Genomic DNA, 19,746 nt, shown 5'->3' with positions numbered 1-19,746 from the left:
ATAGAATGGCTGCTCTGTTTGCCATTTTCAAAGGCAGATTAGTTCTGATTTTATTATCGACTGAATTTTGAATTATTGGAGCTGATTTAAAAGTTGCTTTCATTTCACCGGCGATGCCCTACTGGGAAGCCTACCAGATGGCAGAATATTCCATTTAAAAAGCTTTATGACCGTATGAAAATGATTTATATCTACCTGTTCCCTTTTACCTGATTAGTCTTTGATGTCTGAGCCTGATGTTGGATATCTCTCTGTCTGACAAAGCCCATCTCCTCTGCTATCAGTCAGAGTGGAGTAGAACGACCACAGGTTATGACCAGGTGGGGGGTGGGATCAGAGATGGGGGACGGGAAACAGGGGGTGATTAATTACAAATCGGAATGAAAGCTATCTGTCTACCAGTGCCCATGAGCTTCTAGAACAGATTCGGTCGGGCAAGCCCATGCGACCAATTAAGAATGTTTTGAAAACAATGTAAATATATTGTACTAGTAACTGTATAATTAAAAAAGCTCACTTCCCACTATTATTATCTTGACTGTGCTAAGAGAAGTTTTAGTGGTTAGTGGTTTACTTGACCCTCAAAGTGTGGGTGTGAGAATTGAGTTTGGCTGGTGGTTGCGTTGGTCGTCTGGCACTGGAAAAAAAAGACAGTTGTGGTTGCACAGTGTTTGTTCTTAGAATTATAAAAAGATGAGACACGCTATTCTTCTTTATCTTCTCCTTTCTTTTAGTTTAGTGTTTTTTACACATAAGCCATAGCTGTGACTGCTCTCAGGGGTTGAACACACACAAACATTCAGTACACACACACACACACACACACGCACACAGATAGATGGGGGGTGTGGGGAGAGAGAGAGAGAGAGTGAGTCAGAGTCAGATTTACATTAAATACACAAAGCTCAGAACAAAATGCAAATGTTCTAAGCCAAAAGTCACATACTGTGATAATCAGACAAATGGAGGATTTAAGATGACATCGCTTCCCATCAGCCTCTGTTCTTTCGGTGGGGCTTTTACGGGTATTTGACGTGGTTTATGTTTGTTTTGTGTGTTATCTGTTCTCTATAAGACATTGAGAGCATAGCCTGTTTTAACAGGTTAGCTGTGAAATGATGTTGTACAGTTAAGCTCATGTCAGGGAGAGTGTGTTTGGATTTTCTGTTTGCAGCCACACTGAAAGGTCATGGATAAATCCTATTCATAATTCAGATCTTTGTACCACCTGAAGGTGCCATGAATCTTTCAGCATTTCATATGGCTGGGCCTCTGAAATGTAATTGCTCGAAGTTCGATGCTTGTCTTCACAGGTGTTTTATTACAGAACCTCATCAAGGTTATCAGCATAGTGTGTACTCAGGGTGATTTATGGAAGATTTATGAAGCTGGTTTTCTTCATTTGTAACCTCTCAAGGGAAGACACACTTTTGTCGAGCAGTTATTTTAGGGCTATAAGGGGGAGGCAGGACCTCATAATCTGTGTTTTTTCGCAGCTGACATCTCCTCAACTGCAGCTTCGCTCCAGGAATTTCAGGAATTAATGTTAGGAGTTCGACCAGCACTCTTGTTGGAATCCCAGGCATTCTTCCCAAAAGTCCACGTACCCAAATTCCCCTCCGCTACCTTCCACCCCGGATTAATCATTCACTCAGCCGCTCACGTACAAAATTAATTTTCTATACCCCTCGGCTATCTTTAAGCATTCACCCTCCACTGTCAACGAGTGTTTTTTCTTTTGTCCTCCCTCTGTAGAGCTTGGCAACTTTCCCTCAACCTGAAACATTGAGATTTTGCCACAGAAGTGTTAACCCCTAACGTATTGTCTCTCAGTGTAGCTGAATGTGCAGTGAGGAAACTAGTTCTCACAACACAGATGCTTCTGATGTTTCTGTAGGAGTGCTGCAAGCGCAATGCATTTTAGAATAGATCAAGAAGTTGTAACCAAAAACCGAGAAGACAGAATCAAACTCCTATTTGCATTTGGTCTTAACTTTTATAATGAAGGGCTACCGATATCACTGGTCACTCAAAGGCCTTGGAGCGCTTCAGCGAAGGTCACTGACAGGGGTCATGTGACATTTTGTGATAAGCCAAGTTGCGACATATGAACTTAATAGAGTAATGGACAGAACAATTAAACAGTACTTCGCAAAAGATATTCACACCTTAATTTAAGTGCTGTCACAGACATCCCAGTTTTAAGGTTGCTTTGGATCAATTTTTAAGGTTGTTTAGATTCATGCAATGATTTGCACTAACCCGGCCATCCAGTATATTATGTAAATGCAGGGAAGTAAATCAACCAACAACAATGATGCACGGTGTATCAAGCTATTCCTTCATGGGAAAGCAAAAGCATTGAGAGAATGTTTGCTCAGTGAAAACTAATTGGAATTTCCAACATCGCACACAAATGAACCGCGGCTCTGAGTCCTTGCCTTAAAACCACACCTTTGGCGTATTTACTTAATGGCATAATCGCATATTTCACTTTTGATAGGGTAGTTGAACTCGCGGATCTCCATCCATAAGGATACTCTGAGGATATGTTCAAGTCCGTTTTCAGTTTCGATGGATTTTTGTACCTGTACACAAATTATTTGTCGTGCTGGGTTTTTTTTTTTTGGTTTTTTTTTTTCATTTATTGCTGTCATGTGCTCTTCGCGAAATGGACTTATGCCTTGTTTTGGCAGCTAAAGATAGTGGTTATTGAGTGCCTGCTGCCAAATGTCCACAGTGTATGTTGTGTGATTAGTATAGACATTATTTAATCCTTCAGTTCACCCCTGCTGTCCAAAGACATAATCTCCTCTAACTTAATGTAGACAGAACGAAAACATGACAGCATTCCTGCATAGTGTTTGTACAACAGATGCTGGGATTACATAATCCAGTCCATTAGCCATGTCTATATGCTCTGTAATCTATTGCTGTTAACAGTATTGGTGCACAGTGCTGGAATGGATAGGATAGGGCTCACTCTGTGGAATGTAAATGGGATGATATGATGAATGCTGACATCACAAAACAAGCTATCTCCAAACACTTCATTTAAGCATTAAAGCCAGGAACACACCTGCCTAGAGGTGTTGACATGTATACAGAAGGATTTTATGGGGCTTTCCAGGGCTTCAGCGTGTTTACCGTATCATAGAACTCACAAGGCTGCTGACTTACTGACACATTTTTTCGTGTGAAACAACAGACACTGGTTGGTTGCAGGTCCATTATTCAAAGAAAGGAAAGCATTTCATCCGAATGATTTTTGGTTTTTGTTTTTTTTCCACGGAAAACAACCCTTGAGTTATTTAGTTTGTGTACCTTCCTTCTGAGAGATATTTGTGTGCCCAGATGTGCAAGCAGATGTGTCTGAAGCAGTCTTTTATTCTCTTGGTTATCTCATCGTGGAATACTGTGGGAGTGACCACACAAAAGTTACTGTAAGTATTGAGCGATGAGTAATACACCATCGTATCAGGTTATTTTGACTAATGCTTGCTTATTTATTCATTCATTCATTCATTCATTTATTTAATTCTTTTGTCTTGCCATTGGTGTTTGACCTGCTAATAATCAATTAGCCTACACCTTCTGTTGATAACAAAGTTGTACAAACATATTTTATGTAACAGCACATTTCTGACACTCTCACAAGATGTAGCGTGGGAGGACCACAAGAGTTCAGTGAGGTCACCATGAGCAGAAGATGATTATTAAGATGCTTAGTGGCTTTTTTTTCAGTTCCTCTTTGTGAAACAAAGTGTACACCCCCCCCCCCCCCCCCCCCCAAACTTGATAAGTAAGACAAGAGCTTCTCTTATCGGTGGTAACCTGCACATTCCGCGGTGTCGAAATGTCATGGACATCGGACTCTCCAGAGCTCTATTGAGCTGTGTGTTGATGTGGTTTCCCAGGAGGGAGGATGTTGGTGTTGATGGAAAAGGCTTGAGTGATACGCCAGGACAGCAGTGACCTTCCATAGCCATTTGCGGTCTCGGAGGGGTCACCTGCGGGTTCAAAGCAACTAATAGGTCACCTGTGACGATGAACTGAAAACCTGCGTCACCTTCCAAAATGAAAGGTTAGCGTGTCTCTGGCGGCCTTTGCACTAAGCCTGAACCGAGAATAGACTGAGTCCGTGTACAGAGGCAGGGAATGTGCCTTCAAAAGCCGGTGGCTCTGGTTACAAACTGCTGTGTTTTGTATGAATTGTTGCTTGGTTTGAATTTACGTCACACACTCAAACATAAGGAGTTCATGTTGTAACATTTGCAGTTTTTAGCACCGGTCATAATTTGTTTGATCTTCGGTGTCTGTCCAAGCATCTTAGTCATACTTCCTCAGCAATCCTGTTATTGCGGAATCCTAAAATGAAGACATCCTTTTAAATGGATTTCAACATAAAACAATCGTTTTTTTTTCTTTAACCTTTTTTTCATGTTTAAACTATGATCACAAGTTACACCCATTGCTTCGTCACATGTCCTTAAATTTTGGAGTTCATCATTGCTAAGGTTGACTGAAATATTATGAAACAATCCGGAGATACGCCACTGTAGCAGGTAGAGACAGAGCTCAGATTTCCTCTCTGTTGGCCTGCCTGTTACAGCCTGGCACTCCTGATTCCAAGGCTGCACTTACTGTAGCCATACAGGCGTTTATCCCATTCAGAGTGTGTCATCTGAAACATTCTTTCCAACCAAGTTGTACGGTCATGAGCCATAGCGAGCTCATTCAGTAGACTGAACATAGGAGCAGAGCTGTGACCATGAAATTCAACAGGTCAATTCAAACTGAAAATAAATGAATGAGTGAATACGACACTGACTTATGGAGCTGTTTAACTCGGTCAGCTTGGTTGATTCAGATTGCGTGAATGAATGTAAGGATGCATATGTGCTTGTGATTAAAAAAAAAAAAAGTAACTCATCCATTATTCATCCTTTGTGAAAGAACTCAAAAGCATTTTTAGAAACTCTCTATAGAAAGTCTTTATATTTGATGATAGAGACTGCAATGTCAGTATGTTCTGCGGCATCAGTCATTTAGCAGGTCACGCTTGTCATGGTGTATTCTATATCCCACTAGCTACCCAGACCAGCCAGCCTGCCTGTGCAACAGTGAGATAGACAAAGGAAACCCAGGAAGGAAAATCACTTTGAAGAACAGACACGTGTAATTACTTGAACACTTGTTGTGTCACGCTTTTGGATGCATCTTTTAATGCAGCTTTTTCAGCTTTATCAAAGCACACTTACCTTCTTACCTTACTTACTTTCTCCTCCTCTAATCCAGGAAGGGAATGAGGGGGGAGTGCCTATGGAGCAAGGAGCATTTCGAACTGTGCGTTCCTTTAGTCACAGGGCAACAGGAGCTCTGCCCTCTATTTGTGCCTGTTGTGAAGGCAGTTTCACAGTAATAATACCCTCCCTCTCTCCATGCCTCCTTCTCTCTCTCTCTCGCTCTCTCTCTCGCTCTCTCTCTCTCTCCCCGTTCACTTAAAGGTGCACTCTAGAGTGAGCATGTGAGGGTGTGTGCAGGAGAATGCTGGCAGTGTGGCTAGGTTGGCTTGGATTGGGTCGTTAGAAGGAGCATGTTACTTTATACGGAGCAGCGTCTGGAAGCTTTTTTTAAGGTCAAGCTGGAAAAGAAAGTATCCACAGAATGAGAACTTTTCAGAGGGTCACTGAGAACCTTTGAGGAGTCTGAGACATGTGTTGGGGCCCAGTAGGACCATGAGTACCCTGGAACAGAGGAAGGTACGCTCTTGGGGGGTAGGTTTCCAACAAGATCTGGAGGTGCCCACTCTTAGGAGTGTTGGATTGAACCGTAGGTTGTCCCGTTTGTTCGGTGAGTTCTGGAGCTTGATCTTCCTCACCATTAAACAGTGATGTAGTGTTTTTTTTTTTTAATGATATTTTATTGACTACATGATCAAAATTGTTAAAATGTAAAGGGTAGGACAAGCTCCTCTGTATTTTTCCCTCTCCTTTTTTTCCATTCTCTTACTTTTCTTCTGAAAATGAATGGCATGTTGTCCGTTTAGTTTTCCAACCAAGTCAAATGGTTGTGTGATTTTGTTTGTTTGTTTGTTTGTTTGTTCTTGCTTTCTGTTGCGTTTGCTGTTCTTGATTTCTGTAATGTTTTGGATATTTGTACAGCTTTGAGAGCTCAGTCTTAGGACTTAAGTGTGAATTCACAAAGCACAGTAGAAACCTTTGTGTTAATATAAACCTAGGTACACCTCACTGAGTCACTGCTTAATGCTGTCATCGTCTGATTCTCACTTCCTCTCGTCTGCCTGCCTGACATCCCTCTTTAGTCAACAGTTACTCAATGAAAGGTTTGGCCTGAGGGCATGGGTTTTGGGAACCAGTGGCGTGCTACTCCCCCTTTCATATTTTTTGCGGTCTATAACTGGTTGCGGAGAGACCAGTCACTCAACAAATCAAACCACTGAACAGGTCAAATCTTGGCCCCTATGCAACTGAAACCTGATTTGATAGGGGTTACAGTGGACCTCTTACCAGATGTGAGATGAGGACTGTAAAAACACTTTGATTTTTAACTGTGCAATGGGGCCACAGCACTGATTTATAAATATCATTATGATTGTTTATGATGGTAGTCTGGCCGAGAGTGAAAATAAAAAATAAAAAAAAGATTGACCAAAGCCATTATGCACACATATGGCAAGAGTTTACAACTCCCCCGTCTCCCAAAAAATAACCTCAATTGAAGTGAGAGGATCGTTCACTGTGAGAAGCCGAGATGTGGGCTAGTTCAATTTCTCCCCCGTCAGACTAAATTTATGGGCTTTAAAACCGTGAGACATTTATTTATATTATGTGGGAGAGCTGATTTATAGCCTGTGTTTTGAAATAACACAATATAATTTTACATATAAGTGGGTTTTGCAATCTTTTTCTATTCATGTGTACACATGCTTGGTTCATTTGTGCATATTTAATGTATCGGTTGTTGTGTTTTCTCCTTAAAAGGCTAAAGACATTGCCCTTCTGTCTAACGTTTTGAGATATTGAAGGTTAAAGTCCAGCGCAGACTGAAAAGGGGATTGGCCGGCAGGATGTGCCGCCACTGTTTGAAAATGTTTACTTTTGAAATGCTCCCATGGTGACGGCGCATAAGCGAGGAAAAGAAATTGTACTGAGATTAGGTTTCTCCCTGGATGCCGACTTTGAGCCTGTTTTATGAGCCAACTGATAACACAGAGAAAGACCCCCTCGTATAAAGTCATTTTTTCAGGTCTGTTATTTGGTTCAGAGACATTCAGACTAGCCTGTTTTTTTGCCTCAGCATGCTGTTCTTCTGTCTTTCTGTCTCTGTCTGCCTCTCTCTCCGTCTGTCTGTCTCTCTCTCTCTCTCTCTCTCTCTCTCTCTCTCTCTCTCTCTCTCTCTCTCTCTCTCTCTGTTCCCAGGACTTAGTAAGTTTACCTTGTGTAATTTCCTTTTTACTTTCCATCTAAGCTTGAGTTTCTATCAGTCCTTAAAACAACTTAACATATACTTCACATTGGGTCACATGTGTACTTAGGTACTTGTGGGTTGTTGTTGTTTTTTTTTTTTTTTTATGTTAACACCACATTTGAATGTTGCTGTGTCTTTTCTTGTCGCCTCTTTGTCAGGTTCGGTTCTGTTTAGAGCCATTCTCAAGTCAACACCAGACTGGTTTCTGGGTACGTCAGCATGTCTTACATACCACTGCAATTGGTCTTTTACTGGAATCTCAAAATCTGTTTGTCCTTTTCACTGATCATAAATGAAATCCCCAGAGACGTGCATGTTCTTGCACTTGCATTTTCTCATGATGATTATTCACTCTAATCACTATGAATAAGCAACCGCCCCTGTGATTGAGAGCCCACTGTAACTGGAGGATTCGTCAATGATTTAATGAGGCTTTACTAAACAAAGGCGTTTACCAGACGTTGAGTGTATAATGTCAGTTTGTTTGTGTGGTTACTACCACATACCTGTGTGACAGGGTAACTTTTCAACATGTAATTATGATCTCACCGTGAGATGGATGAAAATAATATATGACACTTGCTCACAAATTCCCTGCCCCCAGCTGTTAGGGAGTCCATTTAAAACATAGAGCACCATTCCCTGCATGGTACAGGTGTGTCAGGTGAAAACACAGAACATGCCAAAGAAAATACAAGCTAATGCACACCCAGAACAACACAACCGGGCCTGTTATAGCCAAGGAGCTTAAGCATGTGGGGGGTTTTTTTTTGTTTGTTTTTACCCCCATACTCTTCAATTTCCTATTGACGAATAAAAATAGAACAGATTTTTTTTCTTTTTTCTTTTTTTACTGTGGGGCTCTGCCTGTTGTGTTGGTGTTGTGGACTTGGAGAACTAGCACACAGCATAAGAAAAACCGTGAGTCTTGGTACTGGGTGAGGTTTTCGTTGTCATTGTTCTTTTGGAGTCGTGTGTGATTTTTTTTTTTTTTCTTTTTGTCATTGGTTCCTTTGTTCATACCAGGCTGTTATTGTACGTTATCACTCGTATAACATTCATATGCAGCTGCACTTGTCGAATGTTTCTACTCGTCAAACCGCCGACAGACTTGGAATGTCTCGCGTCTGCTTCCTGGTTTCTAAATCTCAGCGTCTTCAGTAATTCACGTCTCAGATAATGCAAACCAAGACTGTGTTAGCATGTGTGCGGGTCAGAGAGGAAGAGAGAGAGAGAGAGAGAGATACACAGAGTAAGAGAATGTGCTGACGGATTCTGAAACCGTCCAGAATTGATGCTCTATGACATCAGCTGCTTTTAAATCCTGTTTAGTGACAGTAATGCTTTGTTTACAGCGATGCGTGTTCATTCATTTTCAGGGGCATTTTATTTTGAGGATGGACGTCAGCAAAAAAAAAATATGATCTGCAGTCTTTCATTTTCATTTGTCCAAGCCTTTCTTTGAGGTAGCTCTTAGTTTTGCCTTTACATAATCATGTTTATGTAATACATTACCCAAATCTCAGATATAGAGTAATATGCTACGTTAAAATTAATGGGCATGTTACATTGAGAGACAAAGAGCTCCTTTATAAGCTGTGGAATGCTTAATAGTCAGACATATCAGAGTTTCAGACTTAATCATCTTATTTCGTGTTTTAGCCGCTGCATTTTTCTAATAATCACAAACGGCTCCTCTCTGTCTGCCAGAACGTTAATTGTTTGTATGGATTGATTTGTATACTATTGAGGATACTTGAGGAAGCATGTGTTTTAGAAAAAGAAACTAAAAAAAAAAAAAAAAAGTTTGAAAATCATATCAAGAGGATAAGCGCCGTCATTTTTTTAATCTAGTACACTTTCTGGATTTGAACAAATGACAAGGGACACTCTGCTCCATGGCCGTGACGAATGTTCTACAAACCTAAATGGGTGACTGAAAGAAATATAAGCTCATTTTCTCATTTCTGCTTTTAATCGTCGTGTTGTTGGATAGATATGTTTCAGTGAAAATACACGTTGAACACTCATGGTCAACAGAACCCCCCCCCCCCCCCCCCAAAATTCCTTTCTGTCTGTCTCCTGTTCCTCTCTGCCTGTTTTCCAGTGAACAGTATTAGAGCTGTTACTCTCCTGACAAATGAAATTAGACCTGCTTGTTTACTTGTTTTCACATTTTCACCACTACATGCGTCATGTAGTCCATACAACATATGTCCTCACCTCAACCACTGAGCTAAAGCTAAACTAAAGACCAAAGAGCAGAGCATTACGTACATAGAATATGTGGAGAAATCGCATTTAGAAGGACAGGCTTACCGTGGCTTTTGGAAATGCTTTCGATCTTTGTTTAAGTTTTGTACTAATCTGTATATAGTCATCTGTTACGATTATTCATTTTACTCGAAGTCTCACTGAATAAACTTGTTGTTTTTGAAGCTTTGTGTTTTAAACCCATGTGTTCTGCAAATTCAGTACTAGACTCTTGGTTCTCTGACAAATAATAATAATAATTATAATAATTATAATAATAATAATAATAACACCCAAAAAAACAAACAAACAAAAAAAAGAAATGCTATTGTGATATCATGGGGGAAAAAAACTGTCAACATACTCGATTTTGTGTTTGCACTGATCTGGAGGGCAAAATCATCTTCTGTCTGTCTTCCTCTGAAATTTTACTCCTTACAATGTTTGTGAGCATAGTGTGCCCCACGGGTTTAGAACTGCCTCTGCATGAGAATCAAAATATTTTCTCTCTCTCTCTCTCTCTCTCTCTCTCTCTCTCCCTCTCTTTCTCTCTCTCTCTCTCTCTCTCTCTCTCTCTCTCTCTTCAGAATCGCCTCGGTTGTCCACTGCCTCGATTGGCAGTAATGAAAGGTCATCCACAGCAACACTGTCAGATTTGTCCGATTTCCCCAACGGCCAGAGGCCCATGAGCCTCGTGTCCACCCTCTCATCTGGCTCAGGCTCCTCCCGTGATGACAATCCGCCGTCGGCGAACCTGACCGCAGAGGCCGCCGGAGAATACCTGGACCTGGAGCGGAACTCTGCCGGGGACAACGAAGGCCAAGAGCCCCTGAGAGACGCGGGAAAGTTCGCTCGGTGCAATAACAACAACGGTTCCGTTCCCTCGAGCGCTCCGCTCTCGCCTTTCGCCGCAAGCACCATGGCACCCAACCCTCAGCTAACGTACCTGGACCGCGTGGTCATGGAGATTATCGAGACAGAGCGCATGTATGTCAGAGACCTGAGGAGCATCGTGGAGGTGAGTGATCTTCACCTGGGAGGAGCAATCCTCTGACGACTTATAGCTGGCATTGCCGTTGGTGCCAGTGAATCAATATGTGTGGTGCAACAAGAATGGGCACTGTACAGTTATGACCAAGTCCACATATTCTTTGAGAGACAAAGTTCCATTGTAACCAGAAGCAAAGTAGACCTATTTAACTCCAAATTCTGTTGCTCTGAGGTTCAGAATTTGACAGATGTTTCTGTATCATAGCATGATGAAATAGACTCCTCAAAGGGAAATACAAAGGGATGTCAAAAAAGAGTAAATACAGGGCCTACTGCGGAAAGGGTATGCGGAGTTTTCATTGGAGCATATAAGGACTCTCTCACAGACAGTCAGATGGACCCAGTGTCTGTAGTGTCCCTAATCACTGTTATAGGCTTAATCTTTGACCTAGACTCAACATTCAACCCCCTAAGCCCCCACCACAAAAATATAACTGGTATCATTCGCCGCGGCAACATCATGTACGTACCTGAGAGTTCTAAACATGTTTTGAGACCCATCTACTTGTGAGTTTCCACCAAATAATTTATTGAACAGCGCCTGCAGCAATTTTGATATCTAGTTAATCGGCTTCTCTGTTTGTAGCTTATAGCTTTAGTGTTTAGCCAAGAACAGGGAGATAGGCAAATAAAGGTTCTAGTTAATATCAACCGCATGCTTCACCTAATGTTCTAGTTTAGGATTTCGTAGAGCAACTCAGCAGGGACCTGGTATTGAGTTGTCATTCATTTAAGCTGATTATCTCATTAGGTTGAAGATTGGTCTAGTGCCTAAAGCTTAGGGAGTGCTTAGGATATGTGGGTGTGTGTGTGTGTATATGCATGTCTACTGGATGTGTGTAGGAGAAAGTAATAACACTACATTAAGCTTTGTGTCTTCAGCTTAATGTAAATTCACCCTTCACCTTGGACTGTCACACTAGAACCTTTTATGGGATTTAAGTGCACTGAGGTACTACCGTGATGAATAAACAGCAGTGAGCCAATCTCAAATGCATTGGTGACAGCTTTTAGAATTAACCCTAGAGGAGCTAGACATCCTGTTTGTCTGGATAATGCCGTTGCGTAATGTTGATTTGGCCGATCGCGGGTGTCGATCCAAGGCAATCCGATCCGAATTCCTACGTGTATAGCTGGTAATTAAACTGCAGACAAACATTTAAAGTCTTATAAAAAAAGATATATGTAAAACACATCCAGGGAAACATACATGCAAATATAGACATGCATGTGGTGCACAAAGTAATTGTCCGTATTAAAATAATTATTCTAATGCAGAAGATTGCATATTCACACAGCCCTAATTAATCAAGTACCGTAAAGGAGACAGAGCTGGATAAGCCAGAATAGGCCATGAAACACTGGTTAACGTAAGCCAAAGTGGCAGACAGTCATGTCTGTACCAGTTGAATAGGGGCACACCCATGAAGTTTCCCTTGGTTTGAGAAAGTGTTTTGGCAAGCCCAGGCAGTCACTTTGATTACAGTAAGCTCAACGTGACTACTTATTCAGCAAACTTACTAAGCACTCTCTTATAGTGGTTCACACACACACACACACACACACACACACACACATACACACACACACCGGTGATGTACTGTTGATACAGGTGCCTATGCACTTCCCTCATCTATGCACGCAGGCGTGGGAGAGTCCTCCACAAGGTGCAGTGTGTTATTTCAGACCAGTCCTGGTTAGTTAATCACTGTCCCATAACTCCTATATGGTCTTTTCACAAAGACGCTCACACACGCACGCACACATACACACACACGCACACACAAAGTTTGGTACATCATTGTCTTAATGTTGTTGGACGGAGTATGCCGGCAGACCACCAACAATAACAGCAGAAAGACTTCATTAATCAGAATTCTCAAAATGTAAAGCTCATATTTTTTCTTCTTTTTTCCTCTTTCTCTCTGGGCATGTTCACTAACGGGTGATCGTTTTGATGGATTGCTCCATGTGACTTTTATGTCATCACCGTGCGAGGCCTTGGAAAACGAACGACTTCTTAATCTTTTCATTAAGTCCACTCCTTTACACAATGTATAATATGTTGTTTCGTTTTCTTAACCTCGTTAAATGACTGAAGCATGTCATTCCTATAAGATCCTGCATGAGTTACTGTTGGAGCCATAGGATTACAAATTGTTCTCATTATCCACAGACTGCTGGTTTGAATCAGTTGGAACAGGACTTTTTTTTATTGGTGTTCTCCGGGGTCATTGAGCCCTGAGCAGCAGTCTAGTAGTCCTGACTGGTACCCCCATTAAAGCCTCTTTATCTCAACACCATTAAGTTGTTTACTTTCTGACATCAGATCCTCTGGACAAAGTCTGCTCCCGTCGAAACCGGATTTCATGTCAATACTGAAGACCCAACCAATTGTGGCATGCCGTGTGAAAGTTGACTCATGATGATCATGTTACGTTTTTGTTTTGTGGGCAGTTATGGGGTTTTTGTGGACGTACAGGAAGAGAAAAAAAACATGTCATTATAGGCGCATTTATCCGTGTGTTCACATGTGCATGCTTGTGTGTGCGTGTGTGTGTGTGTGTGCGTGCATGTGTGTGTGCTTGAGTTCATGTGAGTTCATGCAGTGTCACACTGCGTATTATTGTGAGAAGATTTAAAATACCTGTATGTTTGTTTTTGATAGAAAAAACAACAACAACAACAAAAAAACAACAGTACACGGTTGATCCTCATAACATAGTTAGCGAGTTTATGACTCAGAGAATAAGTTTCTATTACGAGCTGAATGAAGAGGTACTGATGACAGACACTTCCTGCCCTCATAACTAAAACCCAGATCTCTGATTCAAGACACCCATATCTCATTGTCCATGGCAGTCTCCAGCTCTCCCGCTGTGTCACCAGAAAGAGTGCGCTAACATTAAAACCCAGAACAGCGCATAGTTACTGTGACAGCAAAATCACCGAGAGAACCTACAGTTTTTCTTTTTCTGGTTGTATACGTTGGACGAAAGCCAGGTATCATTTTCATAAGAGCTTCTGACAAATTTCTAGGAACAGGGTTCACATGGCTTGGATTTCCCCATTTACTGGACGTTCTCCCGGAAACAGACCCTTGGACCGCTTGACTACATATGACGTTCAGCGCAACTTAGGAACGCGCCATGAAGTCATCTGTCGGACTCATTGAACGTTGATTTTTCCTCTCAAGTGAAACGCACTGTAATTGAAACGTGTTCCATACAATCGCCCGTATGGTTCCAGTGACTTCTACTGTTATTACATTTTTTTATTCTATCAATGCCATTAGTCAATTACACACTCATATGGAGGCTGTAATGCTACTTTTTTTATACTCTGTTCTCAAGGCTCCTGTCCATCCCTTACTCTCTTGCTATGATGTGGATTGCATCACTGATTCTGTACAACTGTTGCTGTTTCTATGACGCTTTCAGAAATTAATTCGCGAAGGAACGAAATTCTTACATTTTAATCTGAAGAGTAAAGGAAATGAAGTAATGTTTGTTCTTTGTGTTCTTGTTCATTCGCTCCACTATGACATGTGCCAGTGGTCTATTTTTGGTTAAGTGCAGAGTGTTTCTTTTGTGGTGAGTCTCCAGACAAGTTCGTCAGTGAATAAGGCATCTGTGGTTTCACAATACTGGAGTGGCAGTAAGTACTGTCAAAATGCAGTAAAACCAAAGACTTACACTCCTTGGCCGCCATTACAGAGGTTTTGCTGTCTTGTATCCACGGCCTATTTTAGTCTGTCTGACTTTAAATCGCATTATTTTGTGCGGGTGCGTGTGCGGGTGCGTGTGCGTGTGCGTGTGCGTGTACGTGTGCATGTGCATGTGCGTGTGTGCTTGGGTCCACCTGCATACACACATTCTCACTCGTGTGTCCCTCTGTACATATACGGCACACAGACATCTGTTCGATATATGCGCAGATGTAGTATGGAAAGAACTACACCTCACCTGTAATGACTGGAGTGAAACATGAAAACTTGTTAAAAAGTGTGAGAGGTTTGGCTGTCCCCTCTGCATAGTCGGTGTGCACTCGCACAACACACTTGTTGACATCCTGTCGAGTTGAAACTATTTTAATTGAAGTAGCAGAGGGAGCAAGGGAGCATATGTCTGCCAGGGAGCCCCACCGGAGAAGAACGCAGCCCAGCAGCCAGGCCAGATTGTATTGTCTCTCTGCCATTTTCTGCTACTTTATACTTGATTCATGTGTAACATTCACCATTTATTTGATCCTTATGGGCACATTTAAATGAACGGTAGACAGATGAATGTTTAATGTTTGTTAAAATTCATGCTCAATTGAAATTCTAGTTATTTACATAGTAAAGATTAAAGCATAGTACAGAAAGATTTATGTACAATTTCTTGAAAAGTGAGATTGAATGACCTTGTGAAAAAAAAAAAATTCTTTTGTTCAGTGATATCTTGTTTTTCTTTTCACAGTTAAAAGAGTGTTAGGTGTGTACTTGATTATGCTGAGCACACTGTCCATTTTGGATGGAAGTCAAAGTTACTTCAGTCTTGGCCAAATTCAAGGGGTGGATCAGTCAGCTACGCTGTACATATCACAGCAGATGTCTGATATTATTTCTTACATAACATGATCATTACTTTGAAGTTTTGGAACACATTTTTGTATAAAATCTCTGTATGCAGACATAAACACCTTGGTCCAAAAAAAAAGAAAAAAAAATGTTTGGGTTCTTTCTCTGTTTTCAACACGTATCACGGCATGTGGATATTGGACTCGGCTGGTCTGGGTACACCGGGGGCCTGAAACGCTAGAGTTTGTGCAAAGCTGAATGTGGTCACAGAATCTCAATCCAGGGCCATTTGAGGTTACTAGGGATTAGTCCCACAGACCACCGTGGTGAATCAATGTTACGGCGATGCTGTTGCCTGGTCTCGATAGTCTGCCATGCAGGACCTTGTCTCACATCACATTCCAAGTGACATAATCCCTTAAGGAGGTTCTTAAAGGGATTGTATCAAAGACTCTCTCCATTCTGTCATCTGTCAAAGAACCATACTGATTTGGGATCAGTATCCCCGGAATAATGGAAACGCTTAAAATGTTTTGGGTTTTTTTCCCCATAGGACTGTTAGGCGTTGGGAGTCCATGAAATAGTGTCCCTATCTGTCTCTAGTCTCTTAAGACAGTCTGTCCTTATTTGGCATTTCCAAAAAAAAAAGAAAAAAAAAGGCTGATATGAAAGGGGCTGTTTCGCGTGATGAAGAGAGAGTGATGATGCAATGCCGATTTAGTCGCTGTGAATGAAATGAAATGTGCGCTTTTCTTCACTTTTATGTCCTCTATTGGTCAGAGGCTGAAAACACACATAGAAACCTGAATTTTTTTTTTTTTAATCAGTACAAAACTCAAGGGTTTTACCCAATTCAAGTGTCTGTCATCCTTGCAAAAGGGTCATACTTCTAAGTGCTGATCTTTTTTTGTTTCCCAGGGTAGGTGAGAGGGTTGCCACTAACTTACTCAAAGGTTCCAACATGGAAACGTATAAAAATAAAATGCCTTTTTCTCTGTGTTTTTTTCACCAGGATTACCTTGCACAGATTATCGACATGGGGGATCTTCCCATCAGACCGGAGCAGGTGTGCGCCCTCTTCGGAAACATAGAGGACATCTATGAATTCAACAGGTGAGCCTACATATCCAGTGCCCATTTCTAGCATGTATGCCACGGTTAAGTGCCGTCTCTGACCGTATAAGTGAAGTAGTCACAGACATGTTGTATGTGGTGAGCAGGTATCGGGGATTTTGGGGGATTTTTGTTATCCTCCTAATGCCTTGCCCTCGATATTGAAAATGGATTTGTCACAGAGTAAACCCTAATCTGAGTTAAATGTGTACGAATCTGATGGGGTAACATCCTGTTTAAGGGCGAAAAGAGGGCACGGTGACTGCTGTTTTAAGGACATTTTATGTTTCACTGCTGTTTTAAGACCGTTTCATGTTTCACTGCTTTTGTATTGGCTCTGGAGGCGACTGTAATGAAAAGCTGCTCTTGTGACATTTGTACAGAATGTTACCAGCCATCTTTAGCATCGCAAGCCACCTTTAACAAAAATGAGAAGAATGTCGCCAGACAAACCAAAGGCTGTAATCTCTCAGATTCAGGGAGACCCACCTCACTGCTCACTAACTTTTAGTAAAATTAACGGTTGCCGGTACTGACGCGCTTTCAGCGGCTGTGGACTTTGTGTATCCGAGTCTTATTTCTGCTTATTATTCCTTTTCTACTCTAAATGTGTGTTTTTTGTTTTTTTTTAAAACCAAGAGAACAATATAGCAGTTCACAATGATGTGTCTCTACACAGTGACCCTTTGTCGAAGTCTACTGTTTGGGTATACACATACTCACACCCATACACACACACACACACACGCGCACGTACACACAGTTCTGGGTAGAGATATTATAAATATGGTTTTTCTATGAACGTGAATATTTTAATAAAGCTAGACAGTGAACTGCTTCGCTCACTGATAACATCTTGTAAAAGCATACTGATGAACTAGTCCCAAAACAGTCACTGTTGTTGATAGATGTGTTTACTATAGCTACGATCGTTTCAACAACCTGTAATCAGATGAAAATGACAACAGTTGTGTTATGTTGTATTAGGATCAGTGTAAGAACAACTTGTTTTCATGAGAACCATAGACAAGCCCATTTTTTCTGCAGTAATAAGTTTTGTTGTTGATGTTTTTTTTAACCCCAAGGTAATAGTGTTTTTTATAACTTGCATTTACATTGCACCTGTTTTTGTGACTTTAGCAGGAACACATAATAACACTTAAAGTCAGATAAGTAAACATCGATAAGATGGTATTGAATTGTCAATGAGCAACTAGTTTAACTAAAAGTATTTACAACATTTTTGTCAACAGTAAACATACAATGGTTAAATTAGCGGCCAAGACTTATCTACTGCTTTAATGAGGAATGAGGCCTAGCTCTTGATTTGAAGTTTGCCCCTTTTCTTTTTCTGTGTCAATACAGCCTTTCAGCTGTCGTTTCTTTATGGGCATTCATGTAGGCGTTGTATTGTTCCCTCGTAAATATTTCCAGGGATGCCTGTGTGGGCCGAAGTACGGAAAATACTTAATTCTTTACATTTCTCCCAGGTGACCACCAGTGGAATATTTTTTGATAAGTCTATTACATTGCCATTTCAGACGCACAGACACAGACACAGACACACACACACACACACACACGCACGCACGCACACACACACTGTTTCCCTATTCCTTACACTCTCTTTCGTGACTTTCTGCTCTTAAGCTTTGCTGTTACTTTAATCTCTGCTGGTCAGTTTCTCCACTGAAACTGAGTGTGGTTCTCTGTACTCCCTCTTCTTTGCGCCGCTGGTTCTAACACCCACGTCCCTAGTCAGCTTTCCTCTCCCTGAGCATCTGTAATAAATCTTAACATACAACAGAGATCTTTCCTGACCTATTTCGCAAAACGCTAACGCTATCCAACATTTTGTCAAAGACGTGGGTCTTTGATAAAATGTTGGATACACTCTGTCTGTTCTGGTTGTGCTTTGACAGTCCTCAAAAAAAAAAATAATACAACAAGTGCTCCATTTTGTTTCCTGACCTAGTGTTTCTTATGATCCACTGAGAAATTGTTTAGATACAGCAGCTTCTCCACATGGGAGTAAGTATAAATGAGATTGTTGGCATGATGGAGTTTGGAGTGGTTTGTCAAACATGCATGTTTATGACAACTTAATCTGCTGTGACTGGATTGCTGTGACCTTCATGTGTGGCCTTGTTATGACCCCAGTTTAAGTCTCTGCTCTTTTTTTTATTTATTTATTTTTGTTGTTGTAATTTTTTTTTTTTTTGGAAGAAATTTGTAAGTGACAAGCTATCAGATGAAATGATGAGGTGATGAAATGAATTTAGCCTTGAGGTCAGGTTTCTGGAAACTTGTTAAGTGTAATTTTTCTTCTGGTTTCCGTTGCAGTGAATTGCTTCAGTCTCTAGACATGTGTGACAATGACCCTGTGGCCATTGCTCAGTGCTTTGTGCTGAAGGTAACTTTTTTTTTTTTTAAACTTCACTAAAACAATTCCTTCTGCGTGTCCTAGAATTGTCTCAAATGTTAATCTCTCTCTCACTGCTGTCTTTTTGTAAAAGCACTTTGATTGATCGTCATATTAATACTCAGGAGTAATTGAATAAGAACATGCTTATATCAGCCTGACAAGTGTCTGTCTCAGTGAAAGGACTTCCTGAGGTAAAATGCAAGACTAGAATATGTTCGCATTATGATGATGACAAATTGCTTTAAAGCCTGTCTGTGGAAATGAGAAATAGCAATTTTCACAATTTTCAATTTTTCCATTTTTCCTGAATGATTTTATCTATAAATGCATTGATTGTTTCTTTATTTCATCGTTACCAGAGGGATTATTTTGACATCTACACACAATACTGCACCAACTATCCAAAGTAAGTAAATACATTCTAGCATGATGATGTCACAGTAGCGTTATCAGTCACGGTGGTTAGGGAGCGCATCAGGGCTTTTAAACATAGCAGTGACATTAAACTTATGCAAGATACAGGTTCAGAAAGGAACACTGTTTTTACTAATGCATTTGTTTGAGACTATGTCAGATAAATGCATCTGCTATAACTTCAGCAATGCCACCTAGTGCCAGTCTCTTGCTCCATTTTGAGAGAGAAGGTGTTTGTAATTCACTGAATCTTTTCATAATAGTATGATTTGTGTATGGATACGCTAAGTCAAACATACTTTAACATGTTATTCACTAACCACATTAAACCTGACTGATCTTGCTGATGGCTTATCATCAGCTAAACAGTTCCAGGTTGCTGTTAAATTTGAAGGTAAACAATGAATAAATGATGAAATCCTGCCACCTACTGGTAGAA

The 19,746-nt window shown here is 40.9% G+C and overlaps 1 protein-coding gene across 1 annotated transcript in view; it reads left to right on the top strand.

Annotated features, from left to right (window-relative positions):
- LOC115809301 (pleckstrin homology domain-containing family G member 3) overlaps nucleotides 1–19,746 on the top strand; it is a 46,458-nt gene that overhangs the window by 15,677 nt on the left and 11,035 nt on the right. Inside the window, exons 3-6 of the mRNA XM_030770897.1 lie at nucleotides 10,332–10,762; nucleotides 16,368–16,468; nucleotides 18,812–18,881; nucleotides 19,253–19,299. Of these exons, the coding sequence (XP_030626757.1) occupies nucleotides 10,332–10,762; nucleotides 16,368–16,468; nucleotides 18,812–18,881; nucleotides 19,253–19,299 (649 nt within the window). The remainder of the gene's footprint in view (nucleotides 1–10,331; nucleotides 10,763–16,367; nucleotides 16,469–18,811; nucleotides 18,882–19,252; nucleotides 19,300–19,746) is intronic.

Source organism: Chanos chanos, chromosome 4 (assembly GCF_902362185.1).
Source record: "Chanos chanos chromosome 4, fChaCha1.1, whole genome shotgun sequence".
NCBI lineage: Eukaryota > Metazoa > Chordata > Actinopteri > Gonorynchiformes > Chanidae > Chanos > Chanos chanos.
The sequence above is the reverse complement of the archived record's forward strand: the minus strand, read 5'-3'. Positions and strand labels throughout refer to the sequence as shown.